Source organism: Peromyscus eremicus, chromosome 12 (genome assembly GCF_949786415.1).
Source record: "Peromyscus eremicus chromosome 12, PerEre_H2_v1, whole genome shotgun sequence".
Lineage (NCBI taxonomy): Eukaryota > Metazoa > Chordata > Mammalia > Rodentia > Cricetidae > Peromyscus > Peromyscus eremicus.
Window position 1 is genome coordinate 22,894,577 of NC_081428.1, and position 23,067 is coordinate 22,917,643.

At 37.2% G+C, this 23,067-nt stretch overlaps 1 protein-coding gene across 1 annotated transcript in view; it reads left to right on the forward strand.

Annotated features, from left to right (window-relative positions):
* Robo2 (roundabout guidance receptor 2) overlaps positions 1 to 23,067 on the forward strand; it is a 532,650-nt gene that overhangs the window by 41,859 nt on the left and 467,724 nt on the right. Inside the window, exon 2 of the mRNA XM_059277713.1 lies at positions 14,648 to 14,974. Within this exon, the coding sequence (XP_059133696.1) occupies positions 14,648 to 14,974 (327 nt within the window). The remainder of the gene's footprint in view (positions 1 to 14,647; positions 14,975 to 23,067) is intronic.

The following is a 23,067-nucleotide window of genomic DNA, read 5'->3' on the forward strand; positions in this document are numbered from 1 at the left end:
GCATTAGAGCTCAAATTCCATATGCTGGACACACAAATAGCAAGGCTGATGAGCATATGTCAACTGCATTGATGTAACTGTCTTTGTTTCTACTAATGATCTCAGGAATAATGTGCAGAGGTTAATTGAGGCCCCTAGTTAGTAGATAATATTTTTATATATATTTAAAAGCACTCATCCTCCAAATGGAAAAACAATCATCCGGGTTAAGTCATTGCTTGCCTTGTTATTTCAGGAGTTGTATCTTTTGCAGCTGACATGAGTCCATGTCAACATGGGCCATTTCGATAAATACCTCAGGGTCAAGTTACCTCAATGAAATATAGGATTCTGCACTTCAAATGTTGTCCCTTGTAGCCAATGAATTTTTAAACTCAGAAAATGAGTAACATAGTCAAGTGTTAATGTAGTAAAGGATGTTCTGGCACCTCCGACACTCAACCAGCGACACAAAGGCTTTGTGGCAACATAACTAAATGTTGTCCAAATAAACGCTGAGCCTTGGCATTGAGGTTCAGAGTTTTGTAGTTCATGGTAAGACTCATCAAGCAATTTGCTTAATCCTGACTGTGTAAACTGGATTTAGAAGAGTCTAATTTGTAAGTCAGCTGGCTGGATAAATGGATTTCTACTCACCAGGAAGATGGAAGAATTCAGGGAAGTTCAATAAAATTTGAGATTTTACTAACAAACTTCTTTTCTCAAAGAAAACATTTACTTAGCTATTTTGAGACTCTTACACATCTTTGTAGAATTTAAAGAAAAAGTGGAAGGAAAGAGGACATTTAAATCAGACAAACTATATGCTTTGGGTCATGATATTGTGGAACTGAGTTTTAAGAGCGATGGTGACAGTGGGAATGAGGGACAGGTGTACATCTGGAGCAAAAGGAAGACTCCGTAGGGATCTATGCTAAAGTAGGTATGGGAACCATTGAAGAATTCAACCACCAGGATATTGTATATTTAGGAACTTGGAGAAAGCTAGAGACAAAGGAAGGAGAGGAGGATGAGAATTGAGACAAGGACAGGAGTAGGTCATTCATTTGAGAACAAAATTTGAAGTGATCACTGAGCCTTCAGGTGAGCTCCTAGGAAAAGCCTACAGCTTCCCTTAGCTGAAGATCCTAGAGATTTGAGGGTGTTGTCATAGAGATAATAAATAACTGATACAGTGAGACAGAATGAGCTCCGTGGGAAGTACTGGGGAGAGGATTAAGTCACACGTCCCTGGGGATCCATTAACTAAGTTCAGAATTACAATTCTGCATAAACTCGGTTCAATAATTTACACACAACCTAAAGATTGTGGAGGTTCACCTTTTTGTTCTATATATGATATAAATATATAAGAAATAATATCATGTGCCTTTCCTTTTTTAAGGCATGGAAATACACACACACACATACACACACACACACACACAAACAACATAGACAGGTGTTGTCTCTTTGGTAAAGGAACCACAGGACTTATTAAGAGACAGTAAGTCTATCCTTAAGTTTGTACCCTTTCCATTTTCTTCACATTTCTTCATTTGCTGATCTTCTACACAATTCCACTGGTCAGAATCTGAAGCACTGAATACCAGACTGTGAAGGCAACACCCTCGACTCTGAATGATACCCTATCCTAAGCTGCCTCTCGTTTTTTTCACACCACAACAGCTCTATGCTCTTATTCCCTTCTAGTCAGCCTTCTTTCTCTTTCCAGCCTAATCAAGAACAATTCTGTTTTCTACACATTTTGCTTTGTAACAAAAAAGTGTAACATTTTAAGTGTCTGAATGATGTTAATTCCATGCCACATGTTAATAACCACCCCCCAAACCTAACCTGATCATTTTCACCTGTTCCCTCATTTGCTAAAGCTTCAAAGTAAATGGCCTAAGTGGGATATACCACGTTCCCTCCAATAAGTTTCCTGAAAATGGCAGATGTTTTTGAGAGATCCAAAGAATTAGGTCTCTTAAAGTTTCATAGCACATAATTCAAGCAGAGAAAAGACCATTTAAAGGCATCTAAAGCACTCTTTCTTGGTGCTTTTCTCCATTCAGTAGAAAAATAAGCTCCCCTTTTTTCCTTCATACTGAATCTTTTCACTGAAAACAACACTCAAGATTTTTGTCACAGCAGTGATGTTATCTGCTAGTCATTTTCTTCTGAAATAGAAGACATGCCTTGGGAGGAAATTTAAAGTTCTGCTAAAGCGCTCACTTTAAAAGCCTTTAAGAGATATCATTAAAAGTAAAAACTAAGACGAAAGTAGATACCCAGAAGAAATGAGCCCTGACCATTAAGGTAACTCATATTCTTTATCTACTATCATAACTCTAGTTTACAGTCTAAGCTCCACCAGCCATTCAAACAGCCTCACTGTTGGTGGCTTTTCAGAGTCATTGTGGTTTACCAAATAAAGCTGTGGAAACTATTTTTCTCAAAGAAAATGGCTTAAATTGTATATATTTATTATTTTAATGCGCTAAATGAAACAAAATCAAGGAAATTTTGAACTCCAATTATTTCTATAGGATCATAAGTGTGTGAAAACCATTGAAGCTGTTTTAGCATACCTACTTTGTATTAAAAAATAGCATGCTTTTAGTGTAGTGAATGTTTTCTGTTTACTTTTGTGTGAAATAATGTGGACTTGAGTTTGTATGCTGTAGAAATATGATGCTATTGCCTTCATTCAGATTGGTCAGCTGTGAAACCCATTCACTCTGAGCCTGATAAGCAAAGACAATGTACTGGCTTCAGCAAAGCATCCTAACATGCCATTATACAATATAAAGAAATCTGAATTTAATGCAGTCACTCCCACCATTCTTGTGAACACTTCATCCATCGAGATCATGATGTTGGTCTCTGAGGTGGATCATTTATTCCACAAAGTGTAGCTTTATTTTGAACTATGCAGTGCCATACAGTTATAATTTAGACATTTCAAGGAATAGTGTGCTTTAATGGGCAAAAGTATAATTTCATTTTGTACATTCATTGAAACCACTGGTAAGGGCTAAACTGAAATAAAATTATAATATTCCTCTTCATTTTATGCTATTTAAATCATGCTAGTGAGCCTTCAGAAAATGTGGCTTGATGTCACCTGATCCTGACTGAACTTCTCTCCCAAGACATAGGCGACATTTAAGGATTAACTCTCTGGTGGTTTTACAGATTTTTCATGAAATGTCAATGATGTTGCTGGAGACATTTTTTTTGATAAAATAGTTTAGAGAAATGCAAAATGTTACTACAGATTAATATCTGTTCACAAGAAAATGAGTACAACTTGCAAATAAGTTCTTTGGCATTCTTAGATAATAAATTTACTACTAAAAACTTGTACGTCTAGTTTGTTGTGAGCTGCAATGGATAGTTTATGTGTCTTTTATACATGTTCTAAATCAAAATTTCAATTTTCTGACATTTACTGAAATGAGCATTCTTGACTGATTAATGCATTTATGTAACATATTGATGGCAAACATGATATTTACATATTTAGACCTGTAGACAGCATATGACCCAAATTGATCAACTTGCTGAGCTTAAAAGGTTTGGCCCCAAGGAATGCTCAATCATACCACAAGGGCACTTGCTCAGCTATGTTCATATCAGCATTGTTTATAATAGCCAGAACCTGGAAACAACCTAGATCCCCTTCAGCTGAAGAATGGGTAAATAAAATGTGGTACATATACACAATGGAATACTACTCAGCAGAGAAAAACAATGACATTATGAGGTTTGCAGGCAAATGGATGGATCTAGAAAAAATCATCCTGAGTGAGGTAACCCAGTCTCAGAAAGACAAACATGGTATGTACTCACTCATAGGAGGATACTAGATGTAAAACAAAGATGACTAGACTGCTATTCACAACTCCAGAAGGCTACCTAGAAAACAGGACCCCAAGAAAGACACAGGGATCGTCCAATGACAGAGAAATGGATGAGATCTACAGTAGCAACCTGGATGTGAGTGGGGGTAATGAAGGGCAAGGGTCGAGGGAAAGGGAGCTTAGGGAAGTGGGAGATCCCAGCTGGATCAAGAACAGAGAGGGAGAACAAGGAATAGGAGACCATGGTAAATGAAGACCACATGAGAATAGGAAGAAGCAAAGTGCTAGAGAGGTCCACAGAAATCCACAAAGATACCTCCACAATAGACTACTGGCAATGGTTGAGAGAAAGCCGGAACTGACCTACTGTAGTGATAGGATGGCCAAACACCCTAATTGTCATGCTAGAAACCTCATCCAATGACTGAGGGAACCAGATGCAGAGATCCATGGCCAGGCCCCAGGTGGAACTCCAGGAGTCCAATTGGCGAGAAAGAGGAGGGTTTGTATGAGCAAGAATTGTTGAGACCAAGATTAGAAAAAGCACAGGGACAAATAGCCAAACGAATGGAAAGACATGAACTATGAACCAATAGCTGAGGAGCCCCCAACTGGATCAGGCCCTCTGGATAAGTGAGACAGTTGATTAGCTTGATCTGTTTGGGAGGCATCCAGGCAATGGGACTGGGACCTGTCCTTAGTGCATGAGCTGGCTGTTTGGAAACTGGGGCTTATACAGGGACAATTGGCTCAGCCTGGGAGGAGGGGACTGGACCTGCCTGGACTGAATCTACCAGGTTGAACTCAATCCCCAGGGGAGTCTTTGCCCTGGAAAAGATGGGAATGGGGAGTGGGCTGGAGGGAAGGTGGAGGGGGGCAAGGGGGAGGACAAGAGAATCCGTGGCTGATATATTAAATTAAGTTATAAAAAAAAAAGGTTTGGCCCCTTCAGAGATACTATGAAGTGTGTTGCTCAGATTGACTCTTAGTTCACTAGGTAGCAATAGACAGCAGTAGAAATTAAGAGCATAGATGCACTCAAGCTACATTTTGAATGACCTGTTATTGTATCAAAAGCATACATATCCTAAGAAATGATAGTTTGTTGTCTTTACAAAGTAACAGATTCCTCTGAGTATAGTGATAGAGGTTATGCCAATGAAACCATGGTATACCACAATAAAAGAAAGTATTTACTGACTGATTGATTACATAGCATTCAACACATGGAGAAGCAACTGTATATTCAGCAACATTATCTGCTTGACACTGCTGTGTATTAAAACAAGTAAACCGAGGTTTGGAGTAAGTGAGAAACTTGGGATTCCATACTTCTCTTCAGTATATGAAGAACAGTCATTTTCAGTTGACTTGTCATTCTTAGAGAGAAACATGATTCACTGCTGTTGATAGACCTTACCATTTATCAAAAAAGCCACGTGTATTTGAACCCCATCTTTAGGTACCACCTTTCTGAAGTATTCCTTGGCTTAAGTATAATGTTAAGAAGAAAATACAGTAATGCACTGAGATTCATGGTAGACCAACTCTCTCAAGGGTTGGATGTTGAGTAAAGAGAAGCAAGTGTAAAATAATTTTTAAAAGTACGTGTGCCTCTCTGTGAGCCTGCGTATGTGTGTGATACCGTGCATGTGTGGTGAGGGGTCAAGCTTGGTGATGGCTCACACCACCTGCCATGCTTACAACAGGGTTTCTTTTGTAAGCTGCTACTCATGCCAGGCTAATTGGCCTGGGAGCTTCTGAGGCATTTTCAGTCTTCACTACCCACCTCCCTCTAAGACTTTTGAGATTATGAACACGTGCTGCCATGCCTGACCTTACATGGCTTCTGGTCCTCACACTTGCAGTACAAGCATTTCACACATTTAGCCATGGCTCCCACCCTAGTCAGTTTCCAAATGCGTGTTCATCTCTTGAACCTAAAGAATATAACACATTTAACTCATGGTAACTAATATTATCATTTTTTGTTTGTAATTGAGCCATTATTGTTTCAAGGAACTGTCTGCATTATAATATTTTCAATTCTGTTATTTAAAACTGCCTCATTGTTGAGACCAAGGTTGGATAAAGCACAGGGACAAAGTGCCAAACGAATGGAAACACATGAAATATGAACCAATGGCTGAGGGGCCCCCAACTGGATCAGGCCCTCTGAATGGGTGAGACAGTTGATTGGCTTGATCTGTTTGGGAGGCATCCAAGCAGTGGGACTGGGTCCTGTGCTCATTGCATGAGTTGGCTGTTTGAAACCTGGGGCCTATGCAGGGTCACTTGGCTTGGCCTGGGAGGAGGGGCCTAGACCTACCTGGACTGAGTCTACCAGGTTGATCTCAGTCCTCGGGGGAGGCTTTGCCCTGGAGGAGGTGGGAATGGGGGGTGGGCTGGGGGGGAGGTGAGGGGGCCGGAGTGGGGAGAACAAGGGAATCCGTGGCTGATATGTAGAACTGAATTGTTCTGCAAAATAAAAATAAAAAACCCTGCCTCATTTATTATATAAGGAAAGATATTTTTATGCAATTTTTTAACAAAGTTGTCAGATTTCATTTTGGCTTTATGATAGAACATTTCAAGTTAGAAAAAATTTTGAGTACTCTAAACAAATTTATAAAAACTAAGTATTTAAAGAATATTTAAGTATTCATGAGGTAAAATGTTTAGGTGATAACATGAGGTAAAATGTTAGTGATGATGGAAATGATGATTTTTAGACACTAACACAGGTCTTTTGTAGTTATAGTCAATGAGATTAAAGTCATTGACACAGAATTTTCACAATATATTGCTTAGAAAGTAGAATGGGAAGCTAGAATGATATCAGTTCATTACAATTTTATTGTGGCCATAAAATTGGTGTCAATAGATTTTAGAAAACTGAATGTTATTATATAATTTAATGTGTTTGAGATAGTTTCATTCTATTATATTTTGTAAAGCTGATGCAATTTTAAACCATGACACAGTATTATAAATATGATAATAAGGAACTAAATTTCAAAGATATCTTTCCAGGAATAAGGATTGCTTTTGTCGTTATAAGGCAGGTCTGCCTAACCCATGAAGACCTCTGATTTGGTGGCAAATTACTCTTTAAAGAATATCTTCCACCATTAAGGTGGAGCAAATTGATTTGACATTGAACTGCATGGATATCCAGATGAATGCATTGCCTGCTCACTGAAATTGTTGAAAAATAAATTTATGAAGTAGGGAGTTGTAGCTGGAGTTTTCTGTAGTCCTACCTGGCCCACGGTCAGGACAAATCTCTCTCACCTGCTGTCCCGCAGCGGCTTAGACCCAACTGAGTAAACACACAGAGACTTATATTGCTTACAATCTGTATGGCCGCAGCAGGCTTCTTGTTATCTAGTTCTTATATATCTTAAATTAACCCATATCTATTAATCTGTAAATTGCCACATGGCTCGTGGCTTACCAGTACCTTACATCTCTCTTTTCATGGTGGGCAGCTGGCAGCGTCTCTCTGACTCAGCCTTCCACTTCTCAGAATTCTCCTCTCTCCTTGTCCTGCCTATACTTCTGCCTGGCTACTGGCCAATCAGTGTTTTGTTTATTAACCAATCAGAGCAACACATTTTTTTAAATTATGTGAGAATCTTTTTTTTCTTTTATTTTGCAATACAATTCAGTTCTACATATCAGCCACAGATTCCCTTGTTTTCCCCCCCCACCTTCCCCCCAGCCCAACCCCCATTCCCACCTCCTCCAGGGCAAAGCCTCCCCTGAGAACATCCCACAGCAGAGAGTTAATTTCTCTGGAGGAATATCACCCCTAAAATTATCTGCAATACATTCCAATCAATAAATAAAAATTTATCTTTAATGTTATATAGATGATGTATATGTTCCCATGTGTCTGCTCCTGCATTCAATCACCTAAAGTTACTGATTATATGTTATACAAGGCATGTTCTAGATGTGAAGGTTGCTATTTACCTGTCACCAGGACTACCTGCTTAGACAAGGCCAGTGTCTTGAATATGAGCAGCCAAAAAATATAATATTCATATAAGAGATTAAAACTTACCTAATGAAGGTACTGAATATGACAGAGTAGTATAAACAAAAGTAAGGAATGCATTTGAGTTTTAATATTTCCAGCAATATCTGTTAACAGTAGGAACTGAAGTGCAATTGAGAAATTTAGAGAACTTTTTATGAATCTTATTTCTCATCCATTTACTGTGACCAAGGAAGAAAAATTTGAATACCTTTACTCACTTAACTTTTAAAATCATGAATAAAACATTTGCTTTTAAGATATGCAGCCATATATTGCCAGGTTTTCTTTGGCTAAGTTATTTATCAGATGAATCAGAGGTCATGGGAGATGGCTCTGTTGGTAAAGGTCTTGCCTCAGAGCCTAATATACAGATCCTCAGCTGTCACATACAGGGCTACTACTCCACTAAAGAATCTCCAGAGAAAAATATCATCTTGACATCTTTTTCTATTCTTTGTGCTCCAATAAGGGAAGAACACTGGGGTTGAGTCTTCCTGAAATAAACATAGCAAAAGTTGTGATGATTGATTCAATGGGGTGATTCATGAACTCCAATTTATTACTAATTACTTCAATTCACTGATTAATGTGGCACTGAGTCACATTTCTGTCACTGAAGAAAATGTTGAATTGGGTTTTTTCTTCTGACGGACGAATATAAGGTTATCAGTGGATGGAGCTAAATATATTAAGCAATAAAACATGAATGTAAAAAAACATGAATGTAAAAAAGAGTGTCAGAAAAGAGACACTCTTTTTAATTTGCTCAGTGTTTTATGGACTGAATTTAGAAAGGATATTTGTAATGGTTTACAGAGTAAAAAATAGCTATAATGGCTACTTATTATTCTAATGACATATGTGTCTTTAGTCTATAATCCATCTATCTATGTATGTATCTATTTAGTCTATAATTCATCTATCTATGTATCTATCAACCATCTGTCTACCATCAAATTATCTATCTGCAATCTATCATCTATCTATCTCTTTTAGTCTATGGAAAAACTTAAATGAGATGTTCATATTTGATTTATACCACACAAATGAGATAAGCAATAACATTAATAATAACTGAGTAATAACCTTTATCCTTCATTTCTGAAATAGTTTCCTGTTCTACTTTCAGGCAGCCTTCACTAATCCATGTCATGTTGTTGTAGTCATCAAACTGGGATGGAAATAATATTACAATATTCACCTGCTCATTCAAACATTGTCATAATTGTAGTCATCTTCTTGGATTAATTTACTAGTGTAATATTTTATGGGAAATTAGTTTGTTTGAACAACATGGTTACTAAAAACTAGAATGAACAATCCCATATATTTTAACACGGGAAAAAAATAGAAACTGGAAATTTTGCTGTAGGAAAAGAACCTCCTACTCTGCTTCTAATTTGTAATGAAGTTCCTCTACGAGGAAGAACTCAGGACATTTAGGGAGTCATTCCTTGACCTGTAGAGGTTCTAATACTTGATGGAGATGGTTGTTTTGTGAATAAAAACTAAGGCTTATTTCCAAGAAATACAGCCTTTCTACTGAAGAACAAGGCAGGCGCATTTTACTTAGAAACACTTGGAGTAAAATCAAGAAGCACACTTCTGGATGCTTGATTCTTGTGTCACATGACTGGCATTGCTTCTGAGAATGAAAGTTACTCAGTGCTCAAAGCACATGAGTGGTTATTGACTCAATAAAGCAAAATGTAACAGTATTCATGAGTTATGAGTTATACTTCACTTGCACCATATTTAAAGAACTAACAGGGCACTCAATTTAGAGAAGTAAAAATTTCTGAAAACATAAGAAGGTCTCTGAGAAATGAGAATTTTTCATGATCTAAATTTGGATTCTCAGGAGAGTGGTCCTGGACACATCTGCTGATATGACCATGGGATGCTTGGATAGAGCTAAATCTAAATGCAAGCTCTTGTCTAGGCATGTACTCTAACATTGCAGCTTCTAACCCTCATCCCCTGCTACCTGCTCATTGAAGAAACTAGGGATCTGTGCTTTTCAAAACTATCAAGGTAGCTAGCTCTCTAGCCAGACAGATAGTCTAGACAAATTTGGAAAATTCAGATTCTTTGAGAGATGCCCTCTCAAAGACAAAGAGGAAAGAAGTCAAAGAATACAACCTTCATAACTTCTGCCCTCCCAAGTACATGCTAACATATGTGAACATGCACCACATATACATGTGGACCCACAGCCATCTGTGTACATACATGCAGTGCATACATACATAAAATTAAAAAAGCACCATCTCGAGGTTTGTCTATTGGCATATGTACTAAAATTGGAAGATAGAGAGATTGGTTTGGGCCCAGTGCATGGATGATATACACATTTGTGAACCATTTCATATTCAAAGACATTCTGGGTGATTCTCATGAATTACCTTGGAAAACCAAGGCGGATGTTTAATAATTAATTATGGGTAGTGGCATTTAAGTAATTCTTTGAAATCAAATTTAGATATTTTTGGTAAAATACCCTACACCCAGTGTGTAAGCTATTGTCACTCTCCTGTTGATTTTTAAGGATGTCTGGCTCATTATTCATGAATGATCTTGAGTTTCTCTTCTGTTCCTACACCTCAGTTATGGAGATGACAGGGACTGTTCCATAGCTTTCCACATTTGGCATTCTCTTTAGGCACCTTTCAAGATTTCCCATTTCTTTCTTTATAATCACTTGGATGAGTTTAATAAAACTTGACTCTGCAATTACTAATTGAGAAATGTAAAGATAATAGTTTTGATTTTGGCTAAAAGGACACTCTGAATTCTATAGCTATTGTTTCATTTGCTTCCCGGTCTGTTCAACCAGTGGTTTGCATATTTCACATTATGTATGTATTATTAATACTACTTTAAAATCAAGGTAATTTGTTTGTTTGAAATGGGGAGAAAAGCATTTGTGGACCAATAAAAGACACTTCAAGTGGATATAGTTCTGAAAAATAAACATATATTGTTGGGCAGAGTCAGTCACTGTTACGTAGGAGCAGATGGTGAACGTTTTTAGTCCCACAGCCCATGGCCCTTCCCTTCCTTCTCTTCTTCATACATTTCCTCCCTTTTCTCTACCCTTCCTTCTTATTTTTCTCTTTTGACTCCACCTATTTCTGCCAAATCTTCTTTCTTTTCTCATGGATCTTAAAAGATATCCTTGGCTCAGGACCACACAAAATTGAACCCACCATTATTTGATGTGTGTGTATCTCAGGAAATAATCTAGTTTACAATGCATATATAGACCTTGAAAATCTGCAGTCACATTCTGATTTCTGTGATTTCTTCATCTTTAGGTTGTGTCTTTCATATGTATTTGAGACCGTAGCATGTACTAAAACTGTAAATTCTAGTGTTTTGAGGCCTTCTGTGTATGAGCAACTCCCCACCTCCCCCCAACCACACACACACACACACACACACACACACACACACACACACACACACACACACGGTGCAGAGTATGGTATGGAATTCCCACTGACTTCCAATGTCATCTCAGCTTTGGCTTGTGTTGTCTCCTAACTCAGTCACTTGCTTAAACCAAGTGGATTGATAGTCTTTCATAAAAAGCCCTTTCATTTAAAGGCCCACACCTCTCTGAAAATGCAGTGAAGGATATATCATATACCATCACTAACACCACACTATATTCCTGTCCCCACCAAACACCCATTTTTTTATATACAATTACAGATAATTCATGGAGCTACTTGAGATTTATTTATTGACTCTCTCATAGGGATGTAACTTTGCACTGTCATAATTTAAGGGTGTCAATATAGAATCCTCACACTTACAATTACACCTTAAATTGAGATTGTAGCTTTATTAATTATTTTTGTATATATTCCTTTTAATCTATCTTTGTCTGAATGATGAGACCTTTCCCATCTTATTTTCTGCTCTAGTTAACTGTTACAGGTCTAATGACTGCATTTAAAGTAAAAAATTATAAATGAGGAAAATGTTCTGTAACACATCACTTACTTTAAGGACACAGTATTTATGATATAAAGCCCGCATTGCTGTGGTACAGATTGGGCCTCCCTGTCCAAACACATCACATCTATTCAATCAAGTTTAAAATTTTTCCCTCCAAATTTTGTTGCAGACACCTGATGCTTATAATCTATATGTTCTTTTTGCTGCATCTGATGACGTGAAACTGGTAGTTTGCAACCATTAAAAATACATTCTCTTCCAAAATGGAAAGGTAAACTCATGACCAAATTAAGTTCTATTTTTATTAAATTAAAATATGCATTTTAATTGGCTTGAAAGTGGATTGGAATTACACTGAGATGTATTACCTCTCATCACAGAACAGAAATCTGCAAATTTAGGTGATTGCTTGGAAAGTTATAACAGCAAACTGTAAGATGATCTACTATATGTCATTATTATTTTCTCTGCATGGCTATTATATTTAGAACACCCTTTTGATTCATCTGGAAGATATTATCTGTAATATAGTAGGATGATAGCCAAAGCAGTGATTGTTTAAAAGTCAAAAATATCTAGAAGCTGGTTGAGATCATTTGCTGTTCTATCAGGAGAGAAAAGTTTGTTCCCCAGCACTCATGTTGGGTGGCTCACAACACCCTGTAACCTAAGCTCCAAGGCATACACAGACATATCGACAAGTAATCAAATAAATAATAAAAAAAACCTCAATTGTATCCCAAATAGAATATAATGCATAATTTTGATCTTGAAAATGCCTAGATCTTATATCTTTATCATTTCATGGCACAACTTTTATTGCATCACTAGAATATCATTGGTGCTTCTATCAGCATATTTACTGTAGCTACTGTAAAATACCTGGGTACTTTATAAATGAAGAGGATGATTTAGCTCTCAGTTTCATAGAGCCACCTCATGGTTCTGAGTGAGGGCATACTGCCTGGATGACAGATTAGTAAGTGGAATAAAGATAGGTGAATATAGATCAAAAGGCAAGACAGGTAGTGAGAAACACTCTGAGGCCACATTATCTGTCTTATAACAATTCGCTTTTGCAAAAACTGACTCAGTCTATGAGAACAGCAGCTGCCTCTTCCAAGGGTGATACCAACAGTCATGTAACTATTCTTAGGCAGGTCATATGTCTTACAGGTCACCGATATCTCAGTTTTGCCACCTTTGGGACTATACATCCAACACATCCACCCTCAATGACAGACAACATTCAGATAACTGCAGGGTCTATCAATTTTACACTATGGTGAAATACCAAAATTCTAGAGAGCTTGGGGGAGCGGGAGATCCCAGCTGGATCAACAACAGAGAGGGAGAACAAGGAATAGGAGACCATGGTGGATGAAAACCACATGAGAATGGGAAGAAGCGGAGTGCTGGGGAGGCCCACAGAAATCCACAAAGATACCTCCACAACAGACTGCTGGCAATGGTCGAGATACAGCCCGAACTGACCTACTCTGGTAGGGTTAGTTGTCGTGCTAGAAACCTCATCCAACTACTGAGGGATCTGGATGCAGAGATCCATGACTAGGCCCCGGGTGGATCTCTGGGAGTCCAATTAGCGAGCATGAGGAGGGTTTATATGAGCGAGAATTGTTGAGACCAAGGTTGGAAAAAGCACAGGGACAAATAGCCAAACGAACGGAAACACATGAAATATGAGCCAATGGCTGAGGGGTCACCAAGTGAATCAGGCCCTCTGAGTGGGTGAGACAATTGATTGGCTTGATCTGTTTGGGAGGCATCCAGGCAGTGGGACCAGGTCCTGTGCTCATTGCATGAGTCGGCTGTTTGAAACCTGGGGCCTATGCAGGGTCGCTTGGCTCGGCCTGGGAGGAGGGGACTAGACCTACCTGGACTGAGTCTACCAGGTTGATCTCAGTCTGTGGGGAAGGCTTTGCCCTGGAGGAGATGGGAATGGGGGGCGGGCTGGGGGGAAGGTGAGGGGGGCGGGAGGGGGGAGAACAAGGGAATCTGTGGCTGATATGTAGAACTGAATTGTATTGCAAAATGAAAATTAAAAAAAAAATAGAAAAAGAGATTTCCTCCACTTTTCCACTACAGCATCATTGCTCAAGGTTAGATTTTATTTATTTATTTAGTTAATATTTTGACTTTCAAAAGAGATTTTGCCTCTATTGCTTTCTATCTACTATACAGAATATATATATATCTCACATGGATGGTCATGTTACTGCACCTTAAAATCAGTGTGCATGTTGAATGAAAGTCATATATTTCAGACTAGCTTGAAACTTTACCAGCCACATCATGTCCTCTCTGATTGAACAATGTGGTGTATACACTGTCTGGTTTCTCTGTTCTTTGTTCACGGTGTTGGGCTTGTTCACTTGCCTTGCTCTTTCACTGAACAGTAAGTATTGAGAGAACAAGAAATCAGTCAGTCCTATTCACCTTGGTCCCCATTTCAACATGTTGATCCCTCCATTGGGGGGGGGTGTACTTGTGGTTATCTTTACTTTTGCTTGTCCTTTTTATGGACCATGCTAAGTTTGACCGCTAAAATTAACGTTAATTTACTGTTGTATGGCCTCATTGTATGAAAGAGTTGGGATGATTTAGATATGTATAGAAAACCAAATGTGTAAAATGTAAATAAAGCCACGTGTCTGGTTATTCCATTAAATATTTGAAAAGGTTTAACCCTATGAGTATGAATATAGATGAAACATACAGTACAGATAAGAAAAGTGCTAAGCTTGCCTTCTTGCATCGTGTTTTGTAGGATCTCGTCTTCGTCAAGAAGACTTTCCCCCCAGGATTGTAGAACACCCTTCTGACGTCATTGTCTCCAAGGGAGAGCCCACCACTCTGAACTGTAAGGCAGAGGGCCGGCCGACTCCCACCATTGAATGGTACAAGGACGGTGAGAGGGTGGAAACAGACAAGGATGACCCCAGGTCACACAGGATGCTTCTGCCCAGCGGATCCTTATTCTTTCTGCGAATTGTGCATGGGCGCAGAAGTAAACCAGATGAAGGGAGCTACGTTTGTGTCGCAAGGAACTATCTTGGTGAAGCAGTGAGTCGGAACGCATCTCTGGAAGTGGCATGTAAGTAAACACCGTGAGCTTTATCCGAACACTCATCCCACTTCTCTTTAGTAAGTTTGCTTGTTTCTCACTGATGAGTAGAACTTATAGAGTAAAACAATTGAAATAATACACAACCACTGCTTCTCTGAAGAAATATGGCTAGAATGCTATCAGTATAGGGACTGCAACAACTTTATTTACATCAAATTAGTATAAGGTCCATGCTATTATATCAAAGCAGCAGGTAATACATGATGCTACTCTTATTGAAAATTTGAATTATTAATAAGATACATAATGGACTTGGGCTTGTTGCTTATGCTAAAATCAAAAGTTCACGTATAATATGTCAGAAATGCAGACATAAATTCAATAATGCACCTGTTTCTGATACATATATAAATATGTATACACACATATATATGTATATATATATAATACATATATAACCTCTAAATATTTTATAGGGTAACTTTTGAAGTAATACATTGTCTTACTCTCTACATTATAGTATCTCCTTTTTCCTATAGAACAAATTCAGGAACAGTAGGTATAGAAGGAATGACGTGCCACCAACTACAGTGATAACTTTATTTTTTTATAGTAGACCTCATCAAAGAAGGGATAAGCATGCCATTGCAGAGTTTCTGGTTTTTACTCAATCTTGATAGTCACATAGATAGGAACTTCCTCTTTTGTACTTTTTGATTTTTTTTCACCATTCCCACCAATGACAGTAATGAAAATAATAGTTCCTGGCTTCTATTTAAACATAAGCTCCATTGACTTCATAGTCGGTGTGTGATAGATTGTTTCGGGCGTAGGAATTGGGATTGTGTTTTAAACAATATATTTTGCTAGTAGCTTACTTGTTTTAAGAAAAAGTTTCATCTGTAGTAAACTGTAAGATGACAGCAGATGCTCATTTGTAGAGAAAGTACTGGGAGAGTATTGAAAACAATAGGTCCTTCTGCTAACATCAGTACATTCTGTGTGGTATCACAGCAGATTTTAACACTTACATACAGTGAGTTGAAACTTGCAACAATATGTCATTATCTTTTGGTAATCAAATCAAACTATTTTCTATTTAACTGTCTTCGTAAAGCTCTTGCTCCCAAGCCACCTGTCCTCTGATTTAGAGTTTCATTCAAGAAACCATGAACTAAGTGATGTTTGAAATATGTAGCTCCAATAAAAAATGTGTGGGAGTTCTTAAAATTCACAGTTTATGTATGAAAAACATTGAAATAAAAACATTAAAACCTTTATTAATAATGTGATTTTTCCAACAAATACCAAATACTTTCTTTTTTTAAAATAAAACAACACTTTAAAAAGTACTGAAATATAGTTTACTAGAATATAAAATATAAAAACACAACTTTAAGAATATAAAGGTTCTGCCTGTGTTTTCCATTAAAAATATTACTTCTCTGAAACTTTTGTGCATATTGAAATATTTCACTGCTAAATTCTATTGATTCAACCTTCCATATTTCTTTGTAGTATGGCTGGGATTGTCCTACCATTATTTTTTAAGGAATCGGAGCCCCTCAGTGCTAAATGACTAGGGTGTGGAAAATGAGCCAGTGGGGATTTCAAGAACAGTTCTTGACTACTTTAACTTTTGCTCTTATGGGATTCTTCTGCACGTCTAGAACCCAGCAAATAAATAGACATTTTTAGATACATGAAAATGAAGAAGCTTTCCTTTTTTCCATAACATTTCCTTTTTTTCTACTCAGCAGCCAAGAAACACTTTACTATGACTAATTTTACTTCAACACATTAAATTTATCAAAATTGTCTGGTAATTTTTTTGTAGGAGAGTAATGAACATTTGTTCTTGAGTCTTAGCTTTGTTAAAATTGGTCCTCAAACACATGCATCTTTTCTTTCATCTGAAAGGATTATTTTCTCCCCTAATTAAATCATAAATAATGAACTTATTTTAAGAGAAAAATATTATGGCAAGATTTTTTCCCATGTAATATGAAAGTTCCATTTTTTTATTTAGAAATAAATGAATTTTAAGAAATGCTTGAATTACTTAAAAATCTCAAAAAGAAAAATCCAAAGGCTTCTGAATTGGATTTTCTAGTGAATAAAATTCTTTCTTTTAATGTCATGTCAACAGATCATGACATTTGAAGCTACTGAAGATCAAATAATATTCATTTATTTGTTGCTAATCTCCTTCCATTAGCTTGCCAGACTTCTCTATTTTCTTCTGTATGTTAGAACATACAATTGAAATGCTGAATACAGAAACACCCACTTTCCCCTCTATTAATGTGCTAAGGGACAGGAATAAAGACATCCCAATCTATTGTCAGAGTTCAGAATGCCCTTCAGAGGACCAACATTTAAACATTTTATAATAGATGAAATAGAGAATAAGTATAGCCCCTTAGAGAGACAAACAATAGATAATATGGGAACCCATAGGGAAGAATATTTAAACATTCCTGAATAAATAATATGGAGAAAGGGTCCTAAAAGGGGAAGTATCATTTCAGCTCTGATTTTAATATTTTGTGATGTCTTGAATGAAAAATGAAGTTGAACATCATCTTGCTATAGTGAATGGAAGCATTCTAGAGTATATGTACCTCTGAGGCATCAGAGAGCTCAGAAGAAATAGGTTGGAAAAGTGGGATGTGCTGAATCACAGTCTCTCCCCTTTTTCATCATGTGCAAGGGGAGTCTCTGATACAGAATGAGTGATTGCATTTATGGGGTAATGAATGAAGGTGTGAAGAGTTAAGCTGTCAAATAACCTAGAAAGGCTTGATCTGGTTTATGACCAATTTTCAAGATGGTGTGTGTCTTTCAAATATTTTTGTGTCTCAGTCTCTGGGTCTGCAGGTTCCCCATTTGTAAAATTAGAATGTACAGAAGGAACAACTATGGTATGTCAATGAGGGTAACAAGGTTAAAATACTTAGCGTTCCATTATAAAAAAAAAAAAAAAAACTTGTGGAATTTAGCAAAGAAATCATTTTCAAATAAAGGTTGAAGTCACAGAAGTAAGGAAAAGTAGAGGAGGATGCCCAGGTAGGCTGCCAACAGTGAACCATTATGAAAGACCGAGACCATTGGCTTGGTTTCAGCAGTCGCTGATCATGGGAAAAAGAATGAAATGTTGTATGGAAGGCATGGTGAAGACTAGGTTTCAGAGTGACAGGGAATGTGGTCATGACAAGAAAAAATGGTTTCCAATAAAAATAAGTGGTAAGTAAACGTAACCAATGGAGGGAGGACACAGTGTGAGAAATCAGCAAATGCCTGTGTCACTAGAAAGAAGCTCTGCATGGAGAAAGGGGAAATCTGGAGCAGAGCATCACAGCATCTACGCAACTGAGGTTGGATCCCATTGGCTCCTCTTCTACAACGAACTTTGGCAGTGGCTCTGGCCTTTGCCCATAGCACGGGAGAACTTCCTGTCAGCCCTCATGATAAGCCACAATGACTGCACACATTTATTGTGTAATGATTATTGATAAAACAGTATGGAAAATGTTTGATTTCCTTTACTTCACCTTGATTTTTGTTTTAAATGAGAAGTATTGTGTCTGCCATAGCATGGAAGTCAGAATTCTGTTGTTAGCTGTTAGCCGTCGATCATGATTTTCTGTGTGGAAATCTGCTGTCTGTCCCTGTACCATATTCTCTCTCTCCCTCCCTCCATCTCTCTATGTTTCTCTCTCTGTCTCCCTCTCCCCTCCCTCTCCCTTTCCTTCAGCAAATGTAATAGGACAATACAGAGAAACAGAAAAAAAAAATTCATGGTCAAGTATTGCCATGGAGAGTTGAGTCGCTCAATTATTGTTTTGTTATTGTTGCGTGTGTGTTTTTTGTTTGTTTGTTTTTGTTTTATTTTGAGCATGTTTAAGAGAAAAATAAGAGTAATTCAGAAAGTCCTTTCAACTCACTTGAATCTGAGGCAGGCCTTTAGGCAGAAATTCATTTTAATGGAAAGAAAACGGAGTCACAAGGATACCAGCAAGAGGTCTGGCACTCATGAAGTTAATAGGTGGTTTTCCAATGGGACCCCCGGGAGCTCCAGGCTCAGAGGTGCAGGAGGATAGGATTTCAGTTCCCAACAAGTGCTGTGGTGTACAGAGCAGACATTCAGGGGGCCTTTGCAGGGACCCAGCATAGCTGCATGAGATGCAGCTGGCCTGGTGGCCTCAAGAGATGGCAGCTGTTGCCCCAGGTGGTATAAATATATGACAGCAGCTTGGTCTATCGACCAAGGGAAGAGGGGGTTCTGGGCTAGATGAAAATTCATGAAAAATTGATGCGGTCCTCAGAGTATTTTTTCAGTTTCCCTGTCTCGACACTAGTGCAGAGGAGAAAGATTAAATGAGGTGATGAACACTTTAATGCCAGGAGGTTGTGGTTCAAAGTTCAGGGGGCACTTGGAAACCAGTTTGTTGTTGTTGTTGTTGTTTTTTCCCACTGCTTACTTTAAAGGCAAATACAGAACTTTCCAAATTACCTTTGTCTTGGTAATTAAAAAAATGCAAGGTAAATCTATATATTCAAAGGATGGCTTTTGGTTTGATTCACGAGAGAAAACATACATGATTCCTAAATTCAATTGGAGTATGAGTATGAATTCCATGAAGCAAGGTGTTTGTGCTTCATTATTTCCTATTGCAACCCTCCCAGTAACCCTCTCTCTTTTTCCCCCTGTGTTCTCCATGTATCAAGACTAAGGCTACAGGAACATAATTCAGAGAAGGAAAGGGCTCTGCATTATTTATAGGTCACAGATTGCTAGAATCACAAAGCTGCAAGATACTCTACATGCACAATAGTCCTGTTTGTTTGAACTCTAAGACTAAATTGATGTTTTATCTGTACAAGAAAGAGTGGGTACGTGAGTAGGTGGACTTTGCTGCGAGACGGCATAGGTTGCTTTGAGAATGAACACAAGGTAAATTGTTAACTTCAGTCCTGCAAGTAGGCAAGTATGCAGATTCTTATTGCTTGATTTTATTTTGATTATGGGAAAAATTTATCCAGAGGGGTGGTTTTATTCTTCATAAAGACTTAAGGCAATTTGAATTTAAGATAATTTAAATTTAAGCTATGCACAGCTCCTTGAATCTACCTTTTGCTTGTGTTCCTTTTGAGAAATGGTTTTGCTATATATTCCAGGTGCTCTCAAACTCCCAACCACCCTACCCCAGCCTGTCAAATACCACCACAAATGGCAAGAATTACTTAATGAGGTATTATTCATATATCACGTCTTTCACAAATTCAATGTCTATCATTTGATGATTTTAAAATAAACCTATTTACGTGATGTCACCATCAACACCACAATCCAATCTAAAACATTTTGACACTTAAAAGAAAGCAATGCCAGTTAACATGCAATTCCCATTCTTCCTAAACTCTCCTCCCTTACTCCCAAAGAAATATTTACCGACTCTCTGTCTCTACAAAGTTACACGTTGTGTGCATTTACAAATGGAAAGACTTATGAAAGGTAGTTTTGTGCAATAACTCAAATACTCTTAAAACCTGTGATTCAACAGAGTAGCAAGTTGTCAATTCTCCTTTCATACATGGATTTCTTTTTCTAATAACTCTATCATAGATATCTTTCCATTCTGACCAGAAGAGCCCACAAGCATTCTATAATTACTTAAAGTAGGTTGTACATCTTTTTTGTATATATTTATAAGTATGTATTTATAAAACAATAGAAAATTTTTTACAAGTCTAATTCCTCTTTTATATAGAAGTCCATAACGTCTTGTAATTTAATTGCTAAGGACTGAGGTTAATTAAACTACTGACATATTTTTAGTACTGAAAATGAAATTGGTTTTTCTGAGCAAATTCTCCAAACCAAAAGCATTCCTAGTTGTGTGTTTCTTAATTAGGCGATATCCCTGCTTTTTTGTTGGTTAGATGTTACATAGACATCTTTGTTATAGTTTCCTAAGCTATACTGCGTGAGAGAAAATTAAGGTGTCAGCCTGAGATAGCTTCTGGAATTTCACTGTCTCTCAACAGCCTTCCCTTTCAAACATCAACAGTTGAATATCTCTGGGTGATTCAGTGGTTTAGGCTACTGTGACAAGATGGCAGACAGAGATGTCTTATACACAATAGAATTTTATTTCCCATAGCTCGAGAGTAGTCTATGGTCAAATAGCCAATATGAGAGTGTTTTGCTAAAACTCTACTTCCTGGTTCATAGAACTCAATTAGGTGAAGGTTCTCCCTGAAGAACTAATCATATTCTATATGCTCTATCTCCTAACAATTTTTAAAATAATTTATTTAACTTTACTTTGTGTGCATTGGTGTGTAGGTGTCAGATCCCCAGGAACTGGAGCTACAGACAGTGGTAAGCTGCTATGTGGGTGCTGGGAATTGAACCTGGGTCTTCTCAAAAAACAACCAGTGTTCTTAACCACTGAGCCATCTTTCCAGCTCATATTAGGAAAGGAGAGATGAATTTCAACAAAAGATTGAAAGACATTTTTTAAATGAATTCATGTTCAGATAAGATATAAATTTATTATGTTGTATTTTCATGTGACTACCTTCTAAATGCTAGAAACACATATAGGTGCTGAGGTATAGATTGTAAAAAAAAAGCATCAAAAGAGAATTTTTGAATGGACTTAGAGATGCTCTTTGGCAGGATAACATAACTGGGTTTAGTCATACAACCATCTGAATTTTACTTAACATTATTAAACTTTACACTTCAAATGGTTTAGATTATCTGTTTTAAGGGGTATATTTTTTATCGTATTTATAGAAGTAAAAACAAATACAGAGCCAACCATAAGTTTTAATGACAGTGTTAGTTTTGAGCAGAATGGCATAGGACATGGTCACAGGAGCATGGGCCACAAACTGCTATCGTACGTTGCAAATGATAAAGAGCAAGAAGTCTTGTTGACTAAAGAAAAGAGAATGCAGATCTGGAGAATTGATGGCCTTGAATAGGAGCTGAGTAGTAAGAATCACTTGTGTCTACCAAGCACCAAGGTTTTTGTTCGAAGTGTTTCTAAATAGTGGTTCACTAAATTCTAAAAGTTCCTGTACTGTCTTCTTACATATCTAAGATATAAACTTAGCTCGCATATTTTCATATGGAAATTAGAGATAAGATTGAACCCAAATAGACCTGGCTCTCAAATATGTTTTCTTAATCATTCTGCTAAGCCTACACATTGATTAATTTAAGCAAGAAAACAAAATCATTTGGCACTTAGAGAGAAAAAAATCATTAATGTTGATTTTGGGTATTTTATCCAGGGACCATGACTTAATTGTGTGTATACTATGATGACCCCTGAAGAGGTGAAATGAGATAGAAGGCACTGTTTTTGTGTTGATATTCTGTGATGTGTAGGATATTAAAGAAAAGAAACAACAAAAAGTATACTTTTTTTAGGTTTGTTTAGTTATATGTTGACATTTGAGAGCTCATTAGTTTATTCAAGTAATTTGATTTTCTCTTTACAGTTTCTAGTTGTCAAATATCAGTATTAGGAAAATCCATCACTTTCAGTTGTTATTGACATGTTTGGAGGCTAAAGCATCCTGAAGATTAACAATCCAATTTATAAGATGAGTCATCTGTGATTTCAGATACAAAGAGAAGTTGACCAAGTTTACAAAAAAGCAAGGGAGTATTATAATGGCAACTATGTCTTACGTCTCTCTAGGGTTTTCTGAGTCATTAATATCTTCACATAATGTTATTTTGTTGACATGTGTACTTATACATCTTCTGGACATCATAGTTTTTAAGTTTAGTACATAATTTTATTAACATTGGCCAATTTGACTTTCAAATGATTATACATCTTTAGTTTTTTAAATTTAGAAAATGATTCAATGTTTCTGATATAAAATGCCCAAAGTATTAAATATCCATAGGCAAATTATAAAGGTTAACATATGCTTCAAAAATTAATTCCAAGTAGATCAGAAACTTAAATGTAAGGCTCAAGCAAAGCTTACAGTACTAAAATATATTGTAGCAGAAACAAAAACAAGCAACCTCCCCCCACCACCACATCCCCAAACAAAAATAAACAGCAAAAACATAGTGCCTAGGA